Consider the following 13,356-nt stretch of genomic DNA (forward strand, 5'->3'; position numbering starts at 1 on the left):
ATAGAGCTATTCGATATTCATCGGGAATATCTGCATTGTACTATCTCTCCAGATAGTATACACCTTTGAATATAAAGTATTAGGCAGTCAAACCAGTACTGAAGAATACCTATATCCTCTGCATCGAGACGATTCCTATCTTTTGGCTTCTGTTAAATAAGCTTAAAATTGTCTGGGAGATATTTAATAAAGCGATAGACCCAGTTCTTGTCAACTGTACAAGGTAGCCCGTCGATTGTATTCTGTTGTAGTATTTGATTGGCACTCTGCTCAATCATTCCGGCTGTAGATGGACGATATAGATTATCAAGCTAACGAATCCAACAAATCAATATCTTCTCTTGTAAATTACCAAGGGTTCTGGTTGAGATAGGACATGAACTTTGAGTAGCTCGGCCCTGAATACGCGCTCTGAGTCGTTGATAGGGAACATCAAATTCACACGCTAGCGCAGATATATTTGGTTTTTTTTGGCCTTGGGCGGTTTTATAGGCCTGAGAGATTCGCATCTCTATATCAGAATAAGTATTAGACATAGTGGTAGTAAATAAAAGCTCTGAATAGCTTCAAATTTATCGTTGAGGTGGGAATTATCGTTGAGGTGAGGCAGACCAACACGCCGAAGTGCGTGGTGGGTCTGCTGACCTAAGAGACGGCTATAACGTATTTCACTAGCGGGATGGCCACACAAGCGGGATGGCCACACAAGCGGGATAGCCACCCCACGCATTTTGACCACGGTGGAAAACCTTACCCACTTCAACCACCAATCATGCCTCCAAAAGCGCGTCAAAATTCAAGAAATCTAGTTGAGTAAGAGGGAAGAATTCTGCATACTATATCTGCTTTAAAAAATTAAGAAATTAATAGTATTTGCGAAGTAGTATATATTTTTAATATCTCTCGCTTAACTTTACAAACCCGACTACACGGTATACTAACATGTCTCGAAACACGTGCCAACAACTATAAGTTATCTCAAAATAAAAAGGAATTGCTTGTACAATAGATTCTATTACTAGATCAATATAGAGTGCCTTGTAAACTATCAAATATGTGAGAAATAGTTAATATTCTTCTTACTGGCTGCGTTACTATATCTATTCAGTCAGTTAGAGTAAACTGGGTTACTAACTTTGTTAAACACTATTCTGAAGTAAAATCCTGCTTTTCTCGACGATATGATTATCGATACACTAAATATAAAGACTCTAAGATTATTAAAGAGTAGTTTGACTGTGTACAAATTACTATAATACAGTATAGGATTATATTAGAAGATATCTATAATTTTGATAAGACTAGCTTTACTATGGGCCTAGTAGCTACTGCTCGAGTAATTACTAGAGCTGATTACTATGGAAAAGCGTGTCTTGTACAGCCAGGCAATCGGGAATAGATTATTTTGATTAAATATATTAATTCTACCGGTTAGGTACTTCCTCCGTGTATTATCTTTAAAGGAAAGGTCTATATAGAGGGCTGGTATTATAATTCAAAGCTTCTATTGGATAGCAGGATTGAAGTTAGTTCTAATAGATAGACTACTAATAAGATAGGCCTTCTCTGGCTTAAAAATCTCTTTATTCCTGCTACTACTAGTTGTATAACTGGAAAATACTGCCTTTTAATTATAGACAGCCATGGCAGCTATCTTATATCTTAATTTGATTAGATATGCAGTGAGAATAATATTATTTCTATCTGTATATCTGTATATTCTTCCAACAAGCTACAGTCTTTAGATATAGGCTGTTTTCAGTCTCTAAAAGGCGTATACAGCGATTTAGTAAAGTAGAAAATAAGTTTAGAAGTCAGCCATATTAACAAGCTTAATTTTCTACAGATTTTTCTAGAGACTCGCAAAAGTACTTTTATAATAGAGAATATTCAGAATAGCTTTGTAGATACTGGCCTAGTTCTATTTAATCCAGATAGAGTACTAAGTAAATTAGATATCTAACTGAAGACCCCTATACTACTAGGCAGTCAGTCAACCAATTCCGTGCCTAAAACGCCCTATACTACTAGACAGTTAGAGAAGTAGGTATCTGCAGTAAGAAAGCTACTTAAAGAATATATTTAAAGTCCTTTTCCCTTGCTAGAAGCACAATTAGACAAGATTATTAAAGGTTATGAATTGACTCTTAATAAGCTTATTCTTGTAAAGAAAGAAATATACAAGTATTATACTAATAATAAATAGAAAGGCCAAAAGTAGAAGAGATCTGTTAGACAGCTAGCTATAAAAGAAGGTGTATCTCTCCAGAAAGGCCTAGAGCGATTTCAGTATGAAAATAAGGTGCAGACAGCTCAGGATACTATCCCTATAAATCCAGTACTTTCTGCAGTAAGGCCGCGTGTACAAGTGCTACCGCAGTGTTCTAATTGTTATATTCGAGGATATACTAGAGCTAGATGTCCTAAACCACTTAGTAATTAATTAACATATAGAAATGCAGCTGTTTTGGTGAAAAAGGCTCTAGTAATTGGCCCGCAGACGGAAATCGGTGGCGGGTGGCTATCCCGCTTGTGGGGCCATCCCGCTAGTGAAATACGTTACTGAAAAAGGGAACGCTCTTTGGACGCTACGAGGCAAACTTTCGATATAATTGTCAGTATCGCTCAAATCGTCATATCTTTTATACCTTGGCAGCCAATCCACAGTTATTAAATCATGCAGAAAAATAGTCACTTGGCACATTTCTACTCATTCCACCTACTCGGTGTTCGCGAGCCAAAACTTCAACCTCGTATTATGATCTCTTTTCACAGGTCCAACAAGAGCCTCGCTGGGCCATCACGATGATCATCGACATTGTCGGCATGACTGGTCACATGATGTCTTGACATTGCCTTCTCGAGTCAGAAACAGGGCTGATGATCGAAGATGATCTTCATACTCGACTCCTGGGGTGCCTCGTGGAGATCGAAAGTCTATCTCTCGTGCTATATATAGTGCAACGCCTGATCCTCTGCCTCATCAAATTGCTTAAATCGCCCGATTTCCCTCATCCCTACGCCTGATCCTCCGCTCGAAGAGATGAGGTGAAATCACCTTTATCGCTATATCTTTTATTATTCTAGGGAACACGTCAACGCGTCAGCATATCTTCTAGCCGGAATCCTAGCCGGAACCCTAGCTAGCAAGAGATATGTAGGGGGGTTGGCTAGCTCCCTAGAATGCTGCCAACGTGATCCACGGCCGCGGGATAGGGCCCCTAAATCCCTCGGTTCTATGCCTATATAGTATAGAATAGTCTATACTTTATAGTATAACTACTGCTGCTATTCAACCCTATCCTAGATGCTTTGGATACCAATCTTATGACACACATTTCCTGGAAATCACTATTTTTGGACATCACCTCTTTCTGACACACTCTAGAAGTCTACCTAGCTAGGAGTCTACCTATCTGGATGTCTTCCCAACACAATATTTATTGACACGTCCAGTAGACTGCACCCTTTTTGCCTAGTAGTCTACTTTTAGACTATTAGGTCAACCTTATAATTGGTAGTATAAGGCCTGGGAAAGAGGGGAAGCAGTCTACTATAATCGCCGCTATTTCAGACCCCTGACTGCATCCACATTGTATATAAAGCACATTTATGACACAAATGTCGATGAGAGCTGCTTAGTATTATACTGAACAGCCGTAGACGACCCGATAAGAGCCCCTGAATGGGAGCTGTATTCGGGTATAATGCATTTCTCTCTCTCTCTCTCTATATATATATAGTGCAAGGCACGGTTGGTGGCGAGTGATGGTTCTAGCCTTACGGTAGTATGGTTTTTATGCGGCATAATTGTTTCAGTAGCAACTCGGGATGGAGTTCTCTAATTCGTCCAAGGTCGTTATATATTTCTCTGTGCCCCGTCGGGCCCTTGTGTAGGATTCATACAGTAAATGAAAGCAAAAAGGGTATATGCGCCAATACATCATTTCACGGATAGAGTCAACCAATCACACGGTCGATCCCTCCCCGTTCCCTTGATCTCGGATATCTTCCGCCCACGTGTCTCATATTCTCCGTAAATGTCACGTCTTTCTGAATTTGTCCAATCAAATCAATGGCATAGAAATTTGGGTGTCGTAGTCGATGTTGTCCCTGTAGCATTCAACCCGATCTCCACATGTGCCGAATACACGATCCCACAGACGGGTTTGTTTGCCGTAGTTTGCACTCTTCTTCCATCCCCGGCGGTGGTGGATGTCATGGTCTTCAATGATTAGTTCGGCATTGAAGATCCGAAGGAGCCAGGAGAGGGTATTGGGTGGTACGGTGTGCAGACGGAGGCCGCTGTGCCCCGCGATCTCGGCGAAAACAACATACTGGTGGCAGATCCACCACTCGTAGAAACCCATAGGGAAGCCCATCAACTTCATGCTGAAGTAGGTCATAAGCGGAATGCCGGCAATATCAAAGAACTCCTGTTCGGTATCGGCGTACAGGGTCAAGAGTGGGTTGGGGTGCTTTGTCAGGTGGTGGGTCCGGTGGTATTTCCAGAGACCGTTTACCTCATGCATCAACCGGTGATACCAATAAAACCAGAAGTCGAGGATGATTCCATAGAGTCCAGCTTCGAGGGGGAGCCAGAGCCAATTCATAGTCGAAGGAGGTTGGCTGGCTCGATAGCTGAGAAATACGGTGAACATAGGGCGAAAGGTGGAGGTTGAGACCAGTGAGTGGACGACCTTTTGCACGCCGACATCCGGCACCCCATCCCGCTCGTGCTGGTCGCCATCGAGGAATCCGAGCGCATGACCCAATCGACGAAGGATGTGTATTTCATGAATGGCGATGACCTTGAAAGCCGCGCTATAAAAGATGAACGCAGCCAGGGGGCTTAGATTGTGACCGGTATAAGACGTATAGACGTGATGGATGGCGATAGGAATGAACGAGTGGATGAGCACCCAGCGGTGCGTATGCCATTCCGCCATATAGGGCACCTTCTCTTGCTTATCGTGAACGGGCACCTCTTTGTCCAAAGCCACCGGATGGATACCAAGTATCTCGTAGAACCAGTGGAAGATGGTCCATTCGGCGTGATCTAGCCGACGCCATGTGGACTTCATCGAGTCCTTCGGGTTCAGGTGGCCGCTCATGAGGACTGTTTCTGCGATGTTTTGATCCGTGGGAGAGAACGTTGTACCCCGTGGGGAGGGGGGTAGGGTCTTGCTATTTAATACCAGCTAGCTCCTGACTTGGCCACTAGATCTTCGGTCGATCCCAACAGTGGGCATGTGAATGAGGTTGTACTTTGGGTTGACAAGGAAATGGGGGGCGTGAACCCACTGCAGATCGGACCCAAAAAGGGGCCACTAGTTGGCCCCAGTAACATGTTGAATGATTTTAGTTCGTGATTAGCGAGCGACTAAACTATAGAAGGAAAGCAGTTCGCCATGGGACACCTTTTTCTGTGTCTGTTTCATAAGCCCGTTCATTATCCACATGATGTCAGTCACTAACTATTTAGTATTCCCCGCATCAATGTGCCTCGGACGTTCAAAATGTTGAGAATGGCCTGATTCTTTGACTTTTAGACCGCTGCGATCTTCGATTAGGTCCTTCTGGCTGATGCCTAGTCCTCTTCTGAGACACACTAGACCCTTGTCAAAAGCTCTGTAGTCTATCATGGATCGCGCGATGATCCACGGCGCATGCAGACATTGTATTGAATTCCCCGCGTCCAAGATTTGGGTGCCATGTAACCGTCAGTCTAACTCCTTATCCGTTCCGTACTTTTTAGTGGGGCCTTTCCCATGAAACCCATGGATCGGGATTCAAGCTCGTTGGGTAACAGTCCAATAGGCAGATACAGAAGTGCAAATACAACCAGCCTCATATATCTTCATTATTTACTTCCGGCCTGGCGGTTCCTGTGGGCAACTAGGATTTGACAGCGGGGACCAGCGAGAGGGCCTGTCATCTGGACATTACTCAACGTATGGTTAAGTGGACTTGATTCTACTGGAACCAAATTTCCCGAACCGGGAAACGGGCGACGATCGCGCTCCACTTCTGCTGGTTGCCGAGACGAGTAAGAGTTGCGAATTTGCTAGCTTAATGGCCTGGCCCCTGACTATGATGCCAGTCGCTTTTTAGTATTAATTTTATTATTCTTTTATTTTTCTAATTCTTCTTCGCTGGGGGCCAAGGCTCGCCATACCCGAATTGGTAGAATAACCATTCTGGGTAAGCATTGCGATTTGATATACTCTCGGTTAACCCTAATCATAATGGATCAGTCACACCATTCTCATCACTTTGGTCAGGCTGCAGCATAACATTTGATAACCGTAAACATATGCCGGAATTACACGGCACAATCTTATCTGATCAGATGTCTATGCCAGGCAGAAATGTCACTGATGTGCGTGTTTTTGCGACGAGTCATGTCGAGTAACAAGTGTGATATGTATAGGAAAGGAATAGACGACCGAACGATTAAGGTTGTGCAACATTTCTAGACGCAGTTGGCCGTGTGTCGACACATTAGACTCCTAATCAGTTTGCGTAATCCTTACCATATGGGCATCTCAAACAGGAATCAATACATACTGGCAATTCCGCCACATGTGATGCTTATTCTTTCTTTGTAACTCGCGACATCATTGCACACTTCCGTCCTACCCGATATGATTGAACAATGTCGATAAGGCTAAGGTTCGGCGTCGCTGCCGTGCATCTGACACTACGGTGACACTACGATGGGTATCAATAAGCTCCAGCGGTCAGAATATCCCGCTTTTAACTGGCCAAAAGTGAGGTTTTGTTTTCACATGGCTTCTGAAGATAGAGTCGTCGCCGATACCTGTTTTCTCTATGTCGATCTGTTATATCACTGAAGCCTCGGCCATGTTTGGACATGATCACATCTACCATCCAACAGCCTGGAAAATATAGAAGCACATGAATGCTTACATACAATCCCAACGTGGCGACCAGCGCAGGTACACATGATACCACCCAGTGAGGATCCCAGCGAGCGGCAGATCTCTCCTCGCCTCAGCACTACCATTGTCCTATGTGAAAGTACTTCTCTACGCGGCTCTCTTCGAGAGTTATCTTCTTTCCTCCTTCGTCTATAACATTTCTTTATAATAGCTTGTGAATGTTTACTTTTCTGTCCTTATCCTGCGTGGTCGAATTTCGCCTGGGCTAAAGTAGCCAAGGCTTCTTGCCAACTGTATCAGCTTTAACATATCCATAAGCTAGTCATGCCGACTTTATTTGATCAAATTGCTGTCATACTCCTCTAACGCTGGTTTTTAAGCTGAAAGATACATCGTGCCAATCATTCTGGGCGGACCTTTCGACTAAACACCTGTGCCTATATTTTAACCATGCTTGTCTTATTGATGGTAAGGACCGTACTCGCAGTGAGCCCTTATGCCTCGAGTTTAGGCCTCATTCCGGTCTTTGGATTCGGGGCAGTGAATAGCATATACTCGCTTTTTTTTGGTCCGTCATACACCTTCGTCGACTCCTATACTGCTAACCTGAGTTACCCCATGGTAACAGGGACCTTCTGCTTCACTCCACCTTGTTTTATCAACAACGTTGTCACTGAACAACAAAATGAAAAGTCGAAACTGGTGTAGGTCTTGACAATACGCAGAACATGTGAGCATATGTTCACGTGGTTATAGCTTGAATACTGCAGGGCCAGTCGAAGTTGCCTAATACGGACGACAACATTTACCCCAGATATGGAAGATATCTTAGTCCATCTCAAATGCTCTTGCCTTGCGTGGATTAAGGGCATGTCCGTTCAAACTACAAGCACGAGATCATAGGTTAAAGCGAAAACATACGAAATAGGCATGAGCGCCGTTACATTGAGAGCAGAGAGGATGTCCACAATAACCCCGCAACGTTGTCTAGCTCCTTAACTTCGTCCTACTTCACTTACATGACTCGAGATACCAGACCCTCACTTCGTGACCGAATCCTTTGTTTACTGCTACGTCGAGTATACCACCCATCAACATGCTTCGTCGAGTAGTCTTGGTATTGGTTGCTCTGCATTGGTGCCTGATTCATACAATTGCTGCTCCCACATCCAGTGGCCAGCCAAGTGCTTCTGATAGCTTGCTCCATGATGGACGATTCGACTATGTTGTCGTTGGAGGCGGTGCCGCGGGTATCGTCATGGCCACTCGCCTAGCACAGAAATCCTATACCGTTGCGCTGATCGAAGCTGGTGGATTCTACGAGTACCAATCCCTTGCTGCTATTCCATTGGCAGATATCATCCCTGTTGGATCAGACCCGTGGAACAAGTTCAGCATTGATTGGGGATTTGTAACCGAACATCAGCCTGGGGCAAACAGTCGAGCTATCCACTATGCCCGAGGAAAATGTCTGGGTGGATCGTACGTTATCCGATGCACTTCCTGCCTTGCTGACTAACTAAAGAGAGGCGAAGGTCGGCGTTGAATTTTATGATCTATCAACGGTATACTTCACTTTCACGTGTAATGATAACAGGCGTTGGGAGTCCAGATAGGCTAATCCGTTCATGATACTTAGACCGACACGAGGTGCCATGGAGAAATGGGCCACTGCTGTAGGTGATAGCAGCTACACCTTCGACCGCGTTCTGCCTTATTTCAAACGAAGTGTCCACTTTACGCCTCCCAACCAGCTAACCCGATTTCCCAATTCGACTCCATCGTTCGATCCAGCTGCTTACGATCCCCAAGGAGGGCCATTGCACGCTTCGTACTCTAATTTCGCTATGGCGTTCTCATCGTGGGTGAGACTAGCAATGAACGCCATTGGAATCCAGGACCGGGATGAGTTCAACCTCGGGTCTTTGTTGGGGGCACAGTATTGCACAAGCACTATCCGACCGCAGGACCAGAAAAGAAGCAGTTCCGAAAGCTCATTCCTTGAAACGAAACCTCCTCTTCTGACTACATACACTTATGTACTGGCAAAGAGGATATTGTTCAATTCCCAAAAACGCGCCACGGGCGTTTTAGCTAAGGGTAAACTCGGCGAGTTCACGCTATATGCCGACAAAGAGGTTATTGTGTCTGCGGGTGCATTCCAATCACCTCAGCTGCTGATGGTGTCTGGCATTGGCCCGGCAAGAACACTCGAAGATCATGGAATACCTGTTCTTGCCCACCATCCTGGAGTTGGTCAGAATATGTGGGACCATCCTCTGTTCGCCCCGTCCTACCGGGTTCGGATGCCAACGGCGTCAACCGTAGTAACGAGTCTCTCATACTTGCTCACTCAAGCGGCCAATGCTGCTATCTTCCGGCAAGGACCCTTTACCAGCCCTGTCACGGATTACTTAGCATGGGAGAAGATCCCAAGTAGCCTGCGGGCTAACTTCTCCGAACAAACTTTGCAGGATCTGGCACGCTTTCCCAGTGACTGGCCTGAGGCAGAGGTATGTAGCCCAGTCCATATTGCGAGAAAGATACTTGGCTAACTCGTGCTCATTCAGTATCTATCCACGGCTGCATATGTCGGTAATGTTTCGAAGCCTGTCTTGATTCAACCCAGGGATGGCTACGATTACGCATCAATAGTTGGTGTGCTTGTCGCTCCAACATCCCGAGGCAACGTAACGATCCGGTCGGCAGACACTGCTGACCTTCCGACCATCAATCCAAATTGGCTTTCCACCAAAACTGATCAAGAAGTAGCAGTTGCAATATTCAAGCGAACACGGGAGGCCTTTGAGAGTGGTGCCATGGCGCCGATACTAATCGGAGATGAGTACTATCCAGGTAACCGCGTGCAGTCCAATGCAGAAATCCTGGAGTTTGTCAAAGATAACATGATGACCATCTGGCATCCCGCTTGCACTTGTAAGATGGGGACAGCAAAGGATGCAATGGCAGTTGTGGATTCTCAAGCCAGGGTGATCGGGGTTGATGGCTTGCGTGTTGTCGATGCGAGTGCCTTCCCGCTTCTTCCTCCAGGACACCCGCAGTCAGTAGTGTGTAAGTAGTCGTAACGTGTGACCTTTTGCTTGTGTCAAGCTAATCGTCGCAGACATGCTGGCCGAGAAGATCTCCGATGTTATCGTTTCCGATGTCCGGACAGCTGAGAAGCGCTAGTGCTCTGAGGCAAGCATTTGCGATGTATACGCACTGTATAATCTAAGATATATAAGCTTTGCTCGAAGAGCAGATATAGATAGTCATGTGGTAATACTCGGGATGTTGATTATGCGGAAGGGTAAACAAAGGATGGCTTCGGATACCCTTCTAAATTAAGAGAAAACATCTTCATAAGCAACAGATTCAGAGAAATTTTATCAATCCGTCCATTTTTGTATACGAGGTTGCTTATCCGGTAGTGAAGTGGGTTCTCTTAACTTCATAAATTTACGTTCCGTTAGAGATGAATAAACCTTACCAACAATATGTATATCTCTTCACACTATATGTTCCTTTTGGAATCCATTTAATACTGAAAGAGAAATGAATAAATATATAGTATAAATACTATAGAGCCTTCCCCATTTTACAGCTCTCTCAAGGGGAGTGCCTCCTTGATCCGCGAGTGGGGGAATGGAACCTGATGTATGAAAGCTTTACAGACTCGGCTGACTGACTATTGTTTCGTTTGAGTATCTTATCTTAGAGCATATAAACCAAGAACAGTTTATTTCTACTTAGTCTAGCAGCGTTGACAACATTATTAGAACTGGGAGAAAGGGCAGGCTCATTTCAATGGCCACTGTAAGACAGAGATTTCTACGAATTCTGTGAAGCCGTTACTGTATTCACTAAGGAGTCCAGAGTCCTCACACGAGACATGTTGTCCTGGCTCCAGTAGCGAGTAACAACACGAGCATCCGTCATGCATTTTTATAGGTGTTGGTACGTATCAGTGGAGGGGCCCAAAATTGATAAATTGCGAATCCCTGCTGTGGTCTAATAATGTTTCTAGTAGATATTGATGAGACACGGAAGCATGAAACTACAAACTCCCCAGCTGTACATATGCTCACGATATCCCGCAACTCAACAAAGGATACAATAGCCACTCAAGCGTCTTCACCGCAACTGTTCAATGGGTACGATGCAGGGCCATTGGCCTTGGTGTCCGCAAAATACCAAATCAAACTGGTCATCATCAGAAGAGCCATGAGTGCAACGTCGAGGGCGTAAGAAGGCCATTCATGCGTCTGCAGATATCCCGATTCTCCGGCCTGATACTCAATAAGACGATAGATATTGCGGACGACAATGCAAAGGCTGCAAAAATACAGCGAGAAAAGCATCGTGCTTAAACGGAGTGATGGGTCGATGTTGCTCGCAATATGGCGCCTAGAGACGCGAACATGGAAGACCACAGCGCAAAGCATGAAGATGCAGAAACAAAAAACTTGGAGACCGAGGCCGCCAAGGACAGTGTTCTGTGCCGATGATATTTCAGTCGAAGTTTTGGCGTTCACGAGCTTACTGGCCCCGCCGGCTTGGACGAAAAAGCACAATATGTCACCGCAAACGAAGATCTTCGTCAACCAGTTTATCCGAATGAACGACAGTTGAGGGTACCCTGATGCGCGTATCAAGCGTCCGAGGAACATGTAGATAGAGGCGGAGAAGATAACAGGAGCGAGAAGGATGAGCAGGACTTGAACAATATATGGAGCCTTGGAGGATAAGTCATGGTGAGAGACGGCTCGCGCCGCAAGACCGATCACTTCGACTATCAAATTATTAGTGTAATCTCTTTCGTTGGTTCGCAACACGTACAGATACCGCCAGTCACAGTAGCCAAGGCGAACCAATGTCGAGTTGTGATGATTTTCCATATATGCAACACAGTGAGGATAAGAAATATAACGGCAAGCACAATTGCTGCAACATTAGACGGTACATAATCACCATACAAGTTTGAGGAATCAGAGGACATTTAGACGAGATATAATTGGCCGGTTCGAAGGTAGTTATTGAGATATATGATGCTACTGGGGCTCTCGGCCCCTTCTTATATAGTCATGGAGGATATAATCCAGATTCTACAGGCAACAAGATTGAGTTTTCGCATTCAGTGGAATCTCAGAGTAGCAGAGCTAGAGCCTCATTTTACTAGAAATGGGCAGCTACAGGGAGCCAATTAAGGCAGTGCTTGTTGCTTCTGCGCATGTTTAGTTATAGAAATCCTCAGCATTCAGCTTCACGAAAAGGAGCGGGATTGGTGGGCATTGACAGTGTGACCCACACCGTATTCGGCTTCCACATTTTGAGTTAATCGAATCAAGCAGCATTTGTTCGAAGGCCCACTACGTATTCCGTATTCCGGGTGCGGGTGGCGTCTTGGCTCGCCGATTGTTTTAACTGCCCTCAAATCTTTAATCGCCCATCTCCACAACGTATTGCGTATTCCATCTGCCAATTCAAACCTGTACCCCCCCAACTGCATTTGGTGCGCTATTCATAAGGGTCGTGTCTTATGCATCTTCTTACATACCCGCGTCGATCGCATAAAAAGTCCCGGCATGGCTGTATGCCGTGCAAGCGCTCCCATGTCAAGGTAACTATAGTTATACTTGTTGGGAACGAAGTTTATATATAATCTGTGCCTAATACATGTCTGACACAACGATAAATAGTGCGACGAAGGACAGCCATCTTGCAGCCTATGTGTGAAGCGAGGGTTGGAATGCATATATATCTGTCCTGAACCACCAAGAAAGGCCTTGTCAGATGCTACAGGAGATGATAAAACACCTCAACAGGGTACCTCATGCACTCCTGGACTCTCGCGGGTCCCAAGATTGCAGGAAATGCGACTTCTACATCATTTCTCAGTGATCACGGCACCGTCGCTAGCATGCGACGATGTAGATCTGCGGTTTTGGCAATTCGAACTTCCCCAAATAGCAACTGCCGACGACTATGTGATGGAGGGCCTTTTAGCCGTTGCAGCGCTCCACCTCGCTTTTCTCGAAGCTGATAAACTATCCTATTGGGCACAGATCGCTTTGATCTATCAAACGCGAGCCTCCGCGGGTCTAAGAAATGATCTAGTCAGCAACAGCCAAAGTCATGTGGCCAAATTCGCGGGCTCTGCCCTCATACTCCTACTAATAACGGCTTATCCTGGGATTTGCAGGGATGGATATCCGATCGATCCGCTAAACGAAGTGGTAACAATCCGGTCGGCTCTCAAAGGCTGCGCCATGGTTTTTTCAGACATATACGAGAAGCAGCAAAAAACCAGCATTGACTTTTGGTTGCGTCGTGAGGGGTCAACCGTATCAAAAGAGCCTCAAGAAAGGTAAATATGATGAGCTTTTCTCTGTAGTACCGTTTCGCTAAACAGCTGATAGCGACGCCTACCTAGTCCACCTACATCAGTAAG

General features: G+C 45.2%; 3 protein-coding genes across 3 annotated transcripts; 1 reads left to right on the plus strand and 2 right to left on the minus strand.

The window, feature by feature from the left end:
* Nucleotides 1-3,906: 3,906 nt before the first annotated feature.
* Nucleotides 3,907-5,283, minus strand: BDV27DRAFT_96572 (sterol desaturase family protein). The gene has a single exon (XM_032078074.1). It carries the CDS (start codon nucleotides 5,112-5,114, stop codon nucleotides 4,068-4,070), a length of 1,047 nt encoding a protein of 348 aa, XP_031929137.1. The 5' UTR covers nucleotides 5,115-5,283; the 3' UTR covers nucleotides 3,907-4,067.
* A 2,718-nt stretch (nucleotides 5,284-8,001) lies between these two features.
* Nucleotides 8,002-10,094, plus strand: BDV27DRAFT_171193 (GMC family oxidoreductase; the record flags this gene model as incomplete). Its single annotated transcript, XM_032075535.1, has 4 exons — nucleotides 8,002-8,387; nucleotides 8,545-9,418; nucleotides 9,476-9,977; nucleotides 10,030-10,094. The coding sequence occupies 4 exons, from the start codon at nucleotides 8,002-8,004 to the stop codon at nucleotides 10,092-10,094; spliced, it is 1,827 nt and encodes a 608-aa protein (XP_031929138.1).
* A 935-nt stretch (nucleotides 10,095-11,029) lies between these two features.
* BDV27DRAFT_156359 (RTA1 domain-containing protein) lies at nucleotides 11,030-11,904 on the minus strand (the record flags this gene model as incomplete). The annotated part of the gene is made up of 2 exons (XM_032072319.1): nucleotides 11,030-11,697; nucleotides 11,745-11,904. 2 exons carry the CDS (start codon nucleotides 11,902-11,904, stop codon nucleotides 11,030-11,032), a joined length of 828 nt encoding a protein of 275 aa, XP_031929139.1.
* Between the last annotated feature and the right edge of the window lie 1,452 nt (nucleotides 11,905-13,356).

The sequence above is a fragment of the Aspergillus caelatus genome (genome assembly GCF_009193585.1).
Source record: "Aspergillus caelatus strain CBS 763.97 unplaced genomic scaffold BDV27scaffold_58, whole genome shotgun sequence".
Lineage (NCBI taxonomy): Eukaryota > Fungi > Ascomycota > Eurotiomycetes > Eurotiales > Aspergillaceae > Aspergillus > Aspergillus caelatus.